General features: G+C 38.1%; 2 protein-coding genes across 2 annotated transcripts; both read left to right on the plus strand.

Moving 5' to 3' along the window:
• The first annotated feature begins 966 nt into the window (after positions 1 to 966).
• Positions 967 to 6212, plus strand: plpp5 (phospholipid phosphatase 5). The gene is made up of 8 exons (XM_077522842.1): positions 967 to 1121; positions 1765 to 1901; positions 2087 to 2195; positions 2264 to 2354; positions 2696 to 2759; positions 2828 to 2952; positions 4291 to 4461; positions 4523 to 6212. The coding sequence occupies exons 2-8, from the start codon at positions 1831 to 1833 to the stop codon at positions 4690 to 4692; spliced, it is 801 nt and encodes a 266-aa protein (XP_077378968.1). The 5' UTR covers positions 967 to 1121; positions 1765 to 1830; the 3' UTR covers positions 4693 to 6212.
• A 708-nt stretch (positions 6213 to 6920) lies between these two features.
• cdc45 (CDC45 cell division cycle 45 homolog (S. cerevisiae)) lies at positions 6921 to 12969 on the plus strand. Its single transcript, XM_077522187.1, has 18 exons — positions 6921 to 7128; positions 7216 to 7275; positions 8325 to 8417; positions 8506 to 8643; positions 8750 to 8905; positions 9017 to 9075; positions 9161 to 9209; positions 9305 to 9366; positions 9442 to 9492; positions 10163 to 10282; positions 10373 to 10504; positions 10586 to 10684; positions 10768 to 10929; positions 11195 to 11333; positions 11418 to 11501; positions 11739 to 11857; positions 12170 to 12246; positions 12634 to 12969. The coding sequence occupies exons 1-18, from the start codon at positions 7078 to 7080 to the stop codon at positions 12696 to 12698; spliced, it is 1716 nt and encodes a 571-aa protein (XP_077378313.1). The 5' UTR covers positions 6921 to 7077; the 3' UTR covers positions 12699 to 12969.
• Positions 12970 to 14001: the final 1032 nt, after the last annotated feature.

The following is a 14001-nucleotide window of genomic DNA, read 5'->3' on the forward strand; positions in this document are numbered from 1 at the left end:
TTAAGTTTTTCTTCATTAAAAAAAAGAGCTTGTCGTACAAAGGGATCCCAAATTACTGTAGTGACATACTGAAAGGGATAGTCGACTTACCTCATTTAGCCATTTTCAGCAGTAAGATTTTGTCTATAATTAATTTGATAACTCATTTTTGTTTTTAAACGTATTGATTGTACATGAAAAATAATAAAAACATCCATCCATTTTCTTAATCGCTTACTCCTCACATCAACTTAAAAATAGTAATTTCTTACTGCTGAAATGGCTAAATGAGCGAAGTATCCACACTATCAATTTAAACCTAATTTAAATATTGTACAAAACAATATAAAACGAGATGTAACAAATACCGTAAAATAAAATGAGAGGAAATACAATGATCAACACAATTTCATTTGCGATATGTTGAATGAATTATTATTGAATATAGAATACATCATGCAAACAATGAAAGAATGACAAGCTAAAGTACCATGAATGTTAGGCAGATCGCCTACTACAAAATTATATATATATATATATATATATATATATATATATATATATATATATATATATATATATATATATATATATATATATATATATATATATATATATATATATATATATATATATTGTTTTTTAAAGAAAAAAAGACATATACTTTCCTAATTTTAATAAAGGATGTGGATTTATAAAGAGATAAACTAGACATAACAGTTTAATTACACTTTACGTGACGTGGCGTGCTTCAACCACGTGTCAAGACCAGCAGTTATTTAAATACAACTTCCGTCTTTCAAAATAAAAGCTTTTCTGGATAGCGATACAAACATGCATAATAAATACTTTGAGATTTAAGCGCTATGGAGCATTTAACGCAGTGAATAGTCACTGTTTCACTGACTTTATTTTAATATTAAATTTTCTATGATTATCGAAGCCAAGTCAGACAATTCTTTACTTTTGAAATGCGCAAAACGGATGTGTTTTGTGCAAGCTTAGTGTCATTGAAGCGCTTATTGGCTTCACCGTATGGAGCGTCTCTTGACTCTCAAATGAGTGAAGATGCCTGCGGCCTTTTTCTACATAACAACCGGCGGTGTCATCAAAATTGCGAGATAAAAAACGACTTTTTAAAGGTGAGTTGAGAACCGTTAATTGGAATTTTGACGACAGCGTGACAGTCATTTTGTTTGACAGATGCCAGCTAGCTTAGCCACGGCTGCCATCATCTCGTTTCCATTGGCCGAGACAGGCGATGCTAAATGTCATATTTTACAAGGATGGCTGGCATAGGTCGCTTTTTAACTCCGACTTTCGCTCATATGATATGTAATAGTGTCGTGGCATCTGGAGGTGTATTTAGACACGGCTACATTACGGTGGTTAATCGATATCTTGACAAATATAGACACATTTTTTCCCTTAAATGTGTTAAAACTCTGAAAATAGTGATCAATAATGCTGTTTCCGCTTCTTCGTCAATTTACCTACTGCGAAGTCTTGATCCGATGGCTTCAATTTTAACCTTTGTCCTTGTGATGCTGTGTGAAAAAAATGTAGAAAGTCTCGTTAGACCTACTTGGCATGGGGCCAAAGTATTTTGTATGGCAAGTGTTTTCATTACACTCGTGAGACAAGGCACCCCTGTTTTTGTCTTCTTTTTTTGGGGGGTGGTGTGCTGTGACATTTTCCTACCTTAAATAAAATATGTACTTTGGTAGAATAAAGGTTCTGAAACATTGTTTTATGATACATTTTGTCCTGTATGTTACCATGTAGCTATTAGGGTGATATAAGCCGGGAGGTGATGTGCTGCATTGACTAAAGTCCACACCAAGCGACGAAATGAAGAGGAGGCTGCTTCGTGGCTTCCTGTCCGAAGTCTGCATCCGCTTGGCACTCTTCGTGATTTTCCTGTAAGTCCACCGAGTCATTTTGTATCCCTAAAGCAAGATGCTTTATAGTACGATGCTTGTCTTTGTGGTAACAGAACATAGAGGCGTACTGTAGTGTGACGGGAAGCATCTCATACTCGTCACTGGAATCTTAATTGTACGTAGAGTAGCATCTGTATTGAACAACTTGTGTTTCACTTTCTCAGCGTGACAGAGCAGCTTCCGCCTTTCTACCGCGAGATCCAGCCAGAGGAGATGTGGTTGTATAAATTCCACCGGGTGGACAATGATCACGTCCCTACATCGCTTATGTTTGTAAGTAGCATAAAAGTTGTATCCTTCCATCTGACCTGACTTAAATTTATATTCTTTTGCCACATCAGAGCATCGCTGTCTTCACGCCAGTAATTGTCATCATGGCCTTCACTGTTTTGGCAAGGCCAGAGCGAGGCGACGCCAAGGAAGCATCACTGGGTGAGAAACATACGACTCATCACAATACAGTGGCACCACTAATGAGTTTACTTTATTTGGTGACCAACAGTTTCTAATGTGTGTCCTCAAATTTTATTTCTCTCTTTCACTGTCCCACATATGAGGGCAGGCATTAAAATTTGCTCAATTTTCTCTATCTGAAGCTTGAAACACAGCGATATTAAATTTATCTAGCTATATAAAGCAAATATCAACCGAGCGAATGCTTACAGCTGGAAAAAAACTGCTAAACTGGGACACTTGTAAGTCAAGGTAGCAATGTACCTGTTTAGCAACTCCTTTTTTTTTTTTTTAAATCATTGTTTCCTTTTGTTATCCAGCTGTGACTTTGACGCTGGTGCTGAACGGCGTTTTTACCAACGTCATCAAACTTGCTGTCGGCAGGTAAAACAGTGCGGATGACAATGCTGTTAGCAAACCAGAACCAAAAATAACATTTGTTCCTACATCAGGCCCAGGCCCGACTTCTTCTACCGCTGTTTCCCCGACGGTCAGATGAACCTGGAGCTACGCTGCAGTGGTGACCCAGACGTGGTCATGGAGGGAAGAAAGAGTTTTCCAAGCGGACACTCTTCATGTAAGACATAGATTTTGATGTTGTTTTTGCTGTGGACTCCAAAAAAAGTAACCAATTATGGATCAAAAATTGACTGATCCACTTTATGTGTCATTTTGACACAACTTTGGGTCATAAATTGGGTCATTTTGTATAAAACCCAGAAAATAATTGACCCAAAGTTGGGTCAGAATGACCCAAGTAGAGGATTCGACCCAACTTTATGCGTTGTTTTACACAAAATGATCCAATTTTTTTTTAACCTAAAATTGGGTCAAATTAACCCAATTAGAGGATCCGACCTGGGATGTTTTATACAGAATTACCACTTTTTTCTCTCTTTTTCTTTTTTGTACAAAAGAAAGTTGGGTCAAATTGACCCAAGTAGAGAATCTGACCCAAATTTCTTTGAGTTGTTTTATTGAAAATGGCCCAATTTTTGACCCAAAGTTGTCAAATTAACCCAAATAGAAGATCTGACCAAACATTCTAGGTTGTTTTATACAAAATTACACTCTTTTTGGTTTTTTTTGTTTTTTTTTGTTTCTTTTCATACAAATCAAGTTAAGATGGGTCAAATTGACCCAAGTAGAGAATCTGACCCAACTTTCCGAGTTGTTTTATTGAAAATGGCCCAATTTTTGACCCAAAGTTGTCAAATTAATCCAAATAGAAGATCTGACCAAACATTCTGGGTTGTTTTATACAAAATTACCATATTTTTTTCCCCCATTTTGTTTCATTTTTCTTTTTTTTTTTTTGTACAAATAAAAAAAAGTTGGGTCTAATTGACCCAAATAGAGAATCTGACCCAACTTTCTTTGAGTTTTTTTTTATTGAAAATGGCCCAATTTTTGACCCAAAGTTGTCGAATTAACCCAAATAGAAGATCTGACCAAACTTTCTGGGTTCTTCTATACAAAATGACCCTCTTTTTTTCTTTTTCTTTTTTTTTTCTCCCCTCTTTTGTCTTTTTGTTTTTGTTTTTTAATACAAATCAAAGAAATTTGGGTCAAATTGACCCAAGTAGAGAATCTGAGTTGTTTTATTGAAAATGACCCAATTTTTTACCCAAAGGTGGGTCAAACTGACCCAAGTATATAATCGAATTTTCTGGATTGTTTTATAGAAAATGACCCAACTTTTGACTCAGAAGTTGGGTCTGTCCATTTATGATCCATAATTGTTTTTTTGTTTTGTTTTTAATTTACCAAATGCTTTTAGTGTGGATGTTAATCAAATTTAAATCAACTGCGCACTGTCATGTCACCTTTAAGTCAACACTATATTTTTCTTTAGTGTTATTTTAACACGAGTGTATTTTATTTATTTTTTGTTCTTTTGATATCCTCTTCCTAGTTGCTTTTGCAGGGTTGGGCTTCACAGCCTTTTACATCGGCGGGAAGCTGCAATGCTTCAATGCAGCCGGCAAAGGCAGGGCGTGGCGGCTCTGCGCCTTCCTCACCCCTTTAATTGTAGCACTGACCATTGCCCTCTCCAGAACCTGCGACTACAAACACCACTGGCAAGGTCAGTCCGCGGCTTCGAGGCTACCCCCAATGAGTCATTGACATTGTTGTCCTGCTTGTAGATGTGTTGGTGGGCTCCCTGCTAGGCCTGGTCTTCGCCTGGCTGTGCTACAGGCAGCACTACCCGGCGCTTCACGATGACAACTGCCACCGCCCTCTGAGTCACGGACACCTCGTCCCCGCTGCACAGCAACGCAAGCTGGCCAACTCCAACTACATCCTGCCAATGTAAAAGAGTCGCTCGCACTGGATCATTTGTGCTGCTGTTGGCATATCATGACTCCTGGGGCTTGGAAATGGCTGTTATGGAAACTGTATTATAGGTAAGCCTGTTACATGGGCTGTTTACTAAAAGGACACGTTCAGTTGGAGAGAATAACTGCATTTAAAAAGGCCTGTAGGAATTCTTTACCTTTGGTTGCCCAGCGCTGTAACAGAAGATATTTATTCACATTTCCCACTCATTGTTTTCACACAGTAACATGGCATCACCTGCTTTCAGTCATAATTACAGTCATTGTTACGGACTGATTTTATTGAAAGATAATCTGTACATGTACTATAATGATAAAACAGGGTCACTCATAAACTCTGTTTCTTGTACATGACCTGCTGTAATAACCTCAGTTGTGTGTGTATTTTTTTTAAGGAGTGCAATAGTCACATGTATTCCTTTAGCAGTCACCAATTAGATGGTCCAGCTACGACTTTTGTCACAATGATGAAACATCAATGTGACCTTGTCAGGTGATGCTGCTCCTGCTGGTCAGGGTTTTATTCCTCTTCATATTTGACACCACTTATAGAGAGTGATGTACAATTGTTTTTTGTTTTGGAGCGGTTAGGTGTGGGGGGTTGGCATCTATGTTGGTGGTGAGGACAAAAGAATCAAGACAAACCTCTCTTGTGTTTTTATGTGAAATCAGCCAAAGTTTTGCAGGGTATAAGCACTTTTGCTGGTCGCTGTGAATCCAGCTCAAATCAGCTGATCACAGAGGCTTTCAGACCAAACTTGGCCAGGATTTTGTGCCTTTTTATTTTCAACATTCTCCTTCCTGTTTGTGAAATGTATGCTGCTTTCATTCCATTTTTGTTCTGTAACTTCAGGCTTAGCTGGTTTTGACAATAACAAATGATTACTGAAATGTGATATGATGCTTTTCTTATAGGAAAAAAAATCTCATTTAGATTTTTTTTTTTAATCCTCATTTGAGGATTTGAGTTGTCTTAATGGAAAGTTATTTATCATGTACGTATATGTACATTCAGAATTCCATTATAGTAGTTTTTTTTTTTTTTTTTTTTTATATGGTGTACTGTATAAGCAAATGTTCCTTGGGGCATGTAAGAGTTTGACTTGAGTTTTCAGTGTTTGTTTGCCCAAAATGTGATTGTGTTAGAAGCACGGGTCCTTTAACTTGTTTAACAAATACAGTAGGCACTTAAAATCCTGCATGTTTCTCCATCTATCTAGAGAAAGACACTTGTCTCCACACCCCTCTTCTGATTTTGTAAGCAGGATATTAAAATGTAAGCATTCCTGGGTTTTTTGTTTTTTTGTTTTTTTTTAATCTAATCTGGTTGTTGATGATGTCTTCTGATAGTTTTGTCAAGTACCATTATTATTTTTTTGTGGTAAGGCAGATTTTGCCTTGTAAGGACCATTTAGCAGCCACTTAATGCTCATACACTCTCCTGATTTGTATTATGCTGTGATGTCATTTGGTCACACTAAAAAATGTTTCTACATAAGCTGTGCACTGTCTTTTGTGTCAGTTCACTTGGGTGGTAAATAGCTTTGTAGTTGTGAGGCTAGCAAAAGCAAATTAAAAAATATATATATTTTTCAACTTTTGGTCCAATATTTTACATGCAATATATGTATACACTGTCACGTCACATTAGCCTGTGTTAATGTTATATTTTCTGTAATATGGACACTTTCTTCAGATCATGTGTATAGGAACAGGCGATAAAATTTCCTTCAGCCCACATTTTGCAAAAATGTGGACTGACAGCTTTTAAAATCACATAGCATGTGGATAGTTGTCAAGTCTTTCGACTCTATGTAGCTACATGCATATCTTCAGAAATTAGACCATGGTGGAAAAACTTAACGTAGTCAGTAAAAAATGATTTTAGTAGAGAAAATAGGAATTTGGCTCCTGAAAAGTATTTTACTGTAGTGAAGCTGTAGTGTAACTATCAAGCACCAATGTCGTTCATTGTGCTCCATTCGTAACGTCGAAACGTTTATGTCGGTAAACCATGGACTTATCTCCGCTCTTTTTTTAAGTTTATTATTTTATTTTGCAGATTGTTTTTCTCTGCTTCTTTTCGGTAGACGTTTTTGGCAGTGGTCTAGTTTTCCGGGTTTTGGTGAGCGTTGCTGCGTCTTGCGCAGTGACGTACACACGCGTCCCCTTTCCTGATTGGCTCGGTGTGACGCGACCATTTGGCGCCACATTTCCAACAGTACAGCAGCTGTCTGTCGTCCGACTCTTGACGCAAACCTCAGAAAGTCTATCTTTATGCTGTTTTTGTGACATATGCTCCACTTTGGCCTGTCGTTTACCCCTCGAGGACTCGACGCTAGCGACTTTTGTCGCCCTTCAAAATGTTTGTCACAGACATTCGGAAAGAATTTTACGAAGTTGTTGCCAACCAGGTAGGTTGTTGAGCGAACCATAACATGAGCTCGCTCGTTAGCTAGCTATCCACTGTGCTTTGTTAACATTGTCGAACTCTTCTTCAGAGAGTTGCGCTCCTGGTGGCGTCAGATATCGATGCTCTTTGCGCCTGTAAGATCCTGCAGGTAAGTTGACTGTTAGCAAACGCCATGTGTTTGTTTTGGCGAGTTTTTTTCTTCTTTTTTTTCTTTTTTTCTTTTTTTGTTTTGGCGAGTTTACTTGCATCCTAGCAGGCTTTTAATGACGGTGGTACCGTTAACTAATCTCATTAATTCGGAGGCAATGGTTCTCAAACTTTTGACACCAACTAAATACCACTTAACATACCACCATATAAGTACCACGCTAAATAACCAACAAACAAACATACTGTAGTAGTAGGCCGAGGTGTTCAAGTAAGAGGCTTTATTTCCAAATACAGTATGATGTGAATGCATTGTAACATTAAGCAGTGCATGCTACACTTGAATTCTGTAAAATAAAGGACTTAAATAATGATTCCATTAAAATCTATTACACATAAATTAAACTTAGCGTCGCAGTTAATGTTTGAAAATAAACAGGGGTAAAAGATTAAATAAAACTATCAATTTAAAGTGAAGCACAATTGAACTGTACTTACTAAATGCTCTGTACTGGATAAAAAAAGTTTGAGTCATAAAAAATGTTTAATCACATTGTGTAATTACAACATGTATACAATTACCCCTGTATTTCAGTTTTATGCATTTTAGAACTGGATAGCGAGTTGACAGTCATATAGAAAAAACAAACAAACATGGGCAACAACTTAGAACCAAGGAAACTTCGCAAACAGTGATTTGTACTATATACAAACCATCAGCAATTATGAATTTGTAGTTTCACCATTATAAACAACATTTATATGAAAATTAAATCTAAAAAATTCTTAGCATGTATCTTTTCATTTTGGGAGCGTGCAACATTTATAGTTTTTGTCTTTTTAGGTAATAAGCAATGTTACGGTGTAAATTATTATGCTCTATAAACACTAATACAGTATTGGCATTTGTTGTTTTGGCTCCATCTCATGAGCTCAAGGGGGGCTGTTTAAATGCTAGTTGTCTACATCCCACTTTTTGGTCCCGACTGACCACCTGAGAATAACTGTATTATTAAATATTAATTCGTCTACCCCCCCCCCCTTCCTCAGGCCTTGTTCCACTGCGACCAGGTTCAGTATACCCTTGTACCAGTGGCGGGGTGGCAGGACCTTGGCACTGCCTTCCTCGAACACAAAGACCAAGTATGAAATTCCTCAGGCAATAAATGTGTCAATGACTTGAGATAGTTTTGTATAGCGTAATTGTTTTTATTTTTGGTTGTTGTTGCAGTTTAAATACTTTGTCCTCATCAACTGTGGCGCCAATGTTGACCTCCTTGAGATGCTGCAGCCGGATGAGGACTCCATCTTCTTCATTTGCGATACTCACCGGCCTGTTGATGTGGTTAATGTCTACAATAACACTCAGGTGATTATTTAGGTTCAGTGTGTCTCGACCTTTATTTTCTCACGGCACACCAACAAACAAAAAATTTGCAAAAAGTTCTTATCAGTATTTTGTTCATTCTCTGAAGATAAAACTGCTGATAAAACAAGACGATGATTTGGGCGTGCCGTCCTATGACGAAATATTTCGAGATGATGAGGAGGAGGAAGAGGAGGGAGGCGACTCTGGAAATGAAAGCGAAGAAGGCTCCGAGCCGTCTGGCAAGCGGAGGAGATTTGATGAAGTATGGCATTTTATAAAAAGATGACCAAATGCGAAGCCAAACTCAAACTGTGCATTTCATGTGATTTTTTTGTTTTGTTTGTTTGTTTGTTTGTTTGTTTTTTTAATGCAGAGTGATGTTGAGAGGAGAATTGAGAGGCAACGTGAGAAGCGGGAGTGGGAAGCACGAAGGTTAACCATCACTATTAAGTCACTTTTGGACGGTGTTTGTTTCTTGGTGTATGATATTTGCATTTACGTTTTGCTTTAATCACAGGAGGGAAATCTTGTTTGACTATGAGCAGTATGAATACCATGGAACATCTGTGAGTGGATGATGGTGGATATAATATCTATCAGCAGTGGGGTAACTATTTAGGAAAATACTGTACGATATCTTGAATGATCTTTCATATGTTAGGCAGCCATGATGTTTTTCGAGCTTGCCTGGGTGTCGACTAAAGACACTAAAGACATGCTCTGGTAAGTTCTTTTTTTAAAACTCATGCTAGTCTATACTGTCGAGATATTTAATGTTTGTTATTATTTTTGAAACAGGTGGGCTGTCATCGGGCTGACAGACCAGTGGGTTCACGATAAAGTCACACAGTGAGAAATGATCCTCATTATTTCATTAACCAGCTACTATAGCATCTGAGTTATTTTTATAGCTTATTAGATGGCAGAAATGTTACAGAATACAGGTGTGTCTCAATAAACTTGAATTTGAGGGAAAACTATTTGATTACTCTAGTTCAATATAAAATACAACTCCTATATATTAAATGCACACAAAATATTTAATGGTTTTATTTTTTTAATTTTGTTTATTACAGTGTAATGAAAACCCTAAATTTACAGTCTAAAGAAAGTAGAATAATACATAAGAAATGATCAAGATTATTTTAGTATAGAAATTAGGCAGTCCTTCTAGAAAACATTCACCGATGTGTTTCATGAATCTTTAATATGAATTTCACTTTTTGAAGTAAACTACTGAAAAAAAATCTACGAGATAGGCAAAATATTGGAAGAGAACATAGTCTATGTAATTAAAAAAGGAAAACTAGTATAATAAGCTACTGTATCCAAAATTAAAGAACTTAAGTAATCACCCAAAAATTACACTTCTCTGTTAGCTTTACATGGCAAAAAAGACTGTAAATGAGTTAATTTCAAGCATGAAAATAATATAGAAACACAGTCAACACCAATTTTGACAAACGTGCATATTAGTGTACTGTAGCTGTGCTCTAACATATTCCATTCTGTCTGTTAGTATGAAGTATGTAACCGACATCGCCATCATGCAGCGGCACGTCTCCCGACATAACCATCGAAACGAGGATGAGGACAACTCTCTTTCCATCGACTGCATGAGGATCTCCTTCGAGTACGAGTATCCTTGTCATCTGAGGGCATCTGACACGTTGTCCCAATATCTGGAACCTTTCTTTGTAGCATCTACTGCCTTAACTTTCTGCTTCAGCCTGCGTCTGACCCTCTATCAGCACTGGTCTCTGTACGAGAGCATCCGTAATTCATCTTACACCTCTTGCCACTTCAAGCTGTGGACATTAAATGGACAGAAGCGACTACAGGAGTTCTTAGCTGACATGGGGTAAGACGAGTACATTATGAAATGCAAATATGCTTGAAAAGGGAATATTGGTGGTGTATTGAGTATGGTCTTTTGTACCAGGATGCCTCTCAAGCAAGTGCGTCAGAAGTTCACCTCGATGGACATGTCCATCAAAGAGAACTTGCGAGACGCCATCGAGGAGTCTTCCAATAAATATGGGTGTGGATGCAGTGAAGATTAAAACATTCTGTTGATGTCACCGACTCATTGATAGATTCCCTGACAATTTTACCCTCTGACAGAATGAAAGACATCCGCATCCAGACATTCGGTGTCCACTTTGGCTTCAAGAACCGGTTCCTGGCCAACGACATGGTGCACGCTACCACCGCTCTACTTGAGAGCACCGAGAAAGACGAGAACGAGACGGACAACTTCCTCAAGGCTCTGGACTCTCTTTCAAGGTGTGACGTTGGACTTTGCAAAGGACTTCCGTTACTATGGTGGTGGTGACGTAACCTTAATTTGTACGCAAGTCGTAACACAATGTAGTCTGTCACTGACATATACCAACACACAGTAGGGAAGTCGGAATTACAGTAAATATTTGTATGAAAACCCCTTCTAGGTTACAACTTGGGCAATGTAACGATTGTGATATTAATAAATCACTGTAAACTTTACCTTTAAGTTTATTGGGCCACCTCTGACACCTGCTTTCTTTTTAAGGAGCAACCTGGAACGTCTACACTCAGGCATGGACCTGGCGAAAAAGAAGCTGATTGCAATCCAGCAGACTGTCGCCAGCTGCATCTGCACCAACCTGATCTTGTCCCAAGGGCCATTCCTTTACTGCTACTTGATGGAGGTGCACATGACCCACCATCATGCTTGTGATTTGTTTGCCAGCTGCACATGTTGCATAGTTGAATAAATAATCCTTCTCGCACAGGGAACCCCCGATGTTAAGCTGTTTTCAAAGCCCATGGCCTTGACTCTGCTCTCCAAGTACCTCCTAAAAGCTTTCGTCCAATCGGTGAGTATAGCTCGTTGTTATCCATGACAAATGAATGCAAGCACCTCTAATTGCTGCTGATTGACCTTCTATTTTTTTTTTAAATAAAGAATCAATGTAAAACTTAATTTGACTCCAAAAATATACGATTTATGAAAGATAAAAGGTTGAAAATTCCAGATTATGTAAAATGAATTCAGGGTTTCCGTTGTGAGTTTAGTGAAATGTTTTTCATTTATGTTGTTGTTTGTTTGCCAGACAAGGAACAAGCGGTGCAGGCAGCTTCCGCTCATCATGGCTGCGCCCAAAGATGTCGAGAAAGGGACCGTCCTCGTCGTGGGAATCCCACCCGAGTCTGAAACGTCAGACAAAAAGAAGTATGTTCCAATTGATTCGTGGGAGTGTTTTGTAATGTTTGGCAATATCAAATTGTGCACGTTCCTATAGTCTCTAATAGTTACCATTAATTATTTGAAGGTCTAATTTTTAATAGTTTATTTTTATTGCTGAGTGCAATTTTGGCTTCTACCTACTTTTGACAGTGACAATTTAACAAATTTTGTTACAAAATCAAATAATGACCATTATCTTTGTAAAGGCGCTTTTTTTTCTTTTATCAGATCTTATGGACATACCAGTTGAGGCCCTTGGGCTTTTTACGTCAATTAAAAACTTCACTTTGTTCTTAGTTTCTTTGGCAGAGCATTTGAGAAAGCTGCAGAGAGCACCAGCTCCAGAACTCTACATGACCACTTTGACACATCCAGTAAGTGAAAGAATCATTTCCTGCGTGAGTTCATTTGCGGTTTGATTGCTAAAGGGTTAGGGTTAAGGTGCAATGTCTGTAATCTCTTAGTGGCCACTTGGGGGCAACATTGTCTTCATTTCAAGTAGAAAACCAACAGTAAATAGCAACAAAGAGGTGTGAAATGCTTCCAGTTTTTGAGCCTTGCAGCTTAATACAAATATGACTGGAATTTTGCTGTATTTTTACAAACGTGTTCTAATTTTATGGCTAACAGACTTGTTTTTCTCTCCCAGCGAGTTTTCATACCTTTTTGCTGCAAGCCACCATATAACTGTGCAGATTACCGAGTGGCCAATAGAAATATACAAACCAAGCTGTCCACTTATCAATTTTGTTCCTGTGCAGTTATTGAACTGAAGACAGAAGACCGCAGCAAGTTCCTTGATGCACTCATAACCCTTCTGTCCTGAGGCCTCACTGCTCTAAATGAATGTGAGTGTAAATGAGATGCAGTATATGAATGATGGTCACCTACCGGCAGTACTAGTTGGAGTATTATATCCATGTTTTTCCTTATTTTTCTTCTTCTTTTTTTTTTAATTATTGATGTTTTTAAATCCGTGTTCCGTGTACAGTACTTTGTAAATGTGTTGTTTTAAAGTCAGTTGTTTTTATTCATGTCTGTGTTTCAGACTTTCATTAATGTTGCAATTTACTCATGTTAATAAATTAAAAGGTCTTAATAACAATGTCACACTTCAATATTTCAGTTAGGTTGTATCAGCTATGTACATTCCTTTTAAACACAAACCCGTAGTCCATCTTGACCAGTGTAGCGATGTAAAATCATTAACAGCTAAATGCTTTCATGAATCTCATATTTTGCATCGATAGGCAAAGAGTTAGTGAAATGGAAAGAACTTCATCAAAGCTCAGCATCTTTGGTGTACACTCGAGCGAGAATGCGGGTCAGGTGTCCTGGCGCTGATTTGCTGTCGGCCCACAGCACCACTTGAAAGATGCGTGAGAGCCTGCAACTGCAAGACTCATAATTGCTTAATGCTCGTCTATATGGTTGAGACAGAGAAAGAGCTGTATGGTGATGATCACTGGACAGACACTAGATCAATCTCATGAAAGCCAATACAAGATTCAGAATTTACAAAAATAAGTATTTTCACCGAATGGTTTGACACTGTCAGAAAAGTATTGGCTAAATATACTTGTTTTTGTAGTGAAATAGTGTGGAACTGAGACATCAGGTTTAAAGGTCCACTCTGCCGGTTTCACTCAGGAAAATGCAGTTTTTAAATACAGGATTTAAACAAACAAACTACTTCTCAATTTACAGATCTGGGCTTCTCTTAATTTCTGGTGGTGATTTTGTCCTAAACTCCCACCCCCCTCAGCCTGTATTTTGCCATTTTGTGTTTGTTTTGTAAACAGCGGGACGTTTCTGTGGAAAGACAGTGTTTACACCCCTCCAGCCAATCGCAGAGCGGCGGGGCGGTGTGTCGCAAACAGGGCCGGGCGAATTTGTCAGCTGCGTGACGTCACTCCCGCGGCAATTTGAAAGCACGCATGGATTTTTTTTTTTTTTTTAGGACAAAATCGCTACCAGAAATTAAGAGAAGCCCAGATCTCTAAATTGAGAAGTAGTTTGTTTGTTTAAATCCTGTATTTAAAAAGTGCATTTTCCTGAGTGAAACCGGCAGACTGGGCCTTTAATATTTTCCCTTATGCTGCTAAATAAGATAACGTTAAGGTCACAAG

Source organism: Festucalex cinctus, chromosome 5 (genome assembly GCF_051991245.1).
Source record: "Festucalex cinctus isolate MCC-2025b chromosome 5, RoL_Fcin_1.0, whole genome shotgun sequence".
Taxonomy (NCBI): Eukaryota; Metazoa; Chordata; class Actinopteri; order Syngnathiformes; family Syngnathidae; genus Festucalex; species Festucalex cinctus.

What these genes read in the sequence shown, in the direction of transcription:
- cdc45 (XM_077522187.1), top strand. Translation starts at nt 7,078, where the DNA reads ATGTTTGTCACAGACATTCGGAAAGAATTTTACGAAGTTGTTGCCAAC. An exon ending in GCGCCTGTAAGATCCTGCAG is followed by an intron (nt 7,276 to 8,324) that starts GTAAGTTGACTG and finishes CCCCTTCCTCAG; the next exon opens with GCCTTGTTCCACTGCGACCA. An exon ending in ATGTCTACAATAACACTCAG is followed by an intron (nt 8,644 to 8,749) that starts GTGATTATTTAG and finishes CATTCTCTGAAG; the next exon opens with ATAAAACTGCTGATAAAACA.
- plpp5 (XM_077522842.1), top strand. Translation starts at nt 1,831, where the DNA reads ATGAAGAGGAGGCTGCTTCGTGGCTTCCTGTCCGAAGTCTGCATCCGC. An exon ending in GCACTCTTCGTGATTTTCCT is followed by an intron (nt 1,902 to 2,086) that starts GTAAGTCCACCG and finishes TCACTTTCTCAG; the next exon opens with CGTGACAGAGCAGCTTCCGC. An exon ending in ATCAAACTTGCTGTCGGCAG is followed by an intron (nt 2,760 to 2,827) that starts GTAAAACAGTGC and finishes TTCCTACATCAG; the next exon opens with GCCCAGGCCCGACTTCTTCT.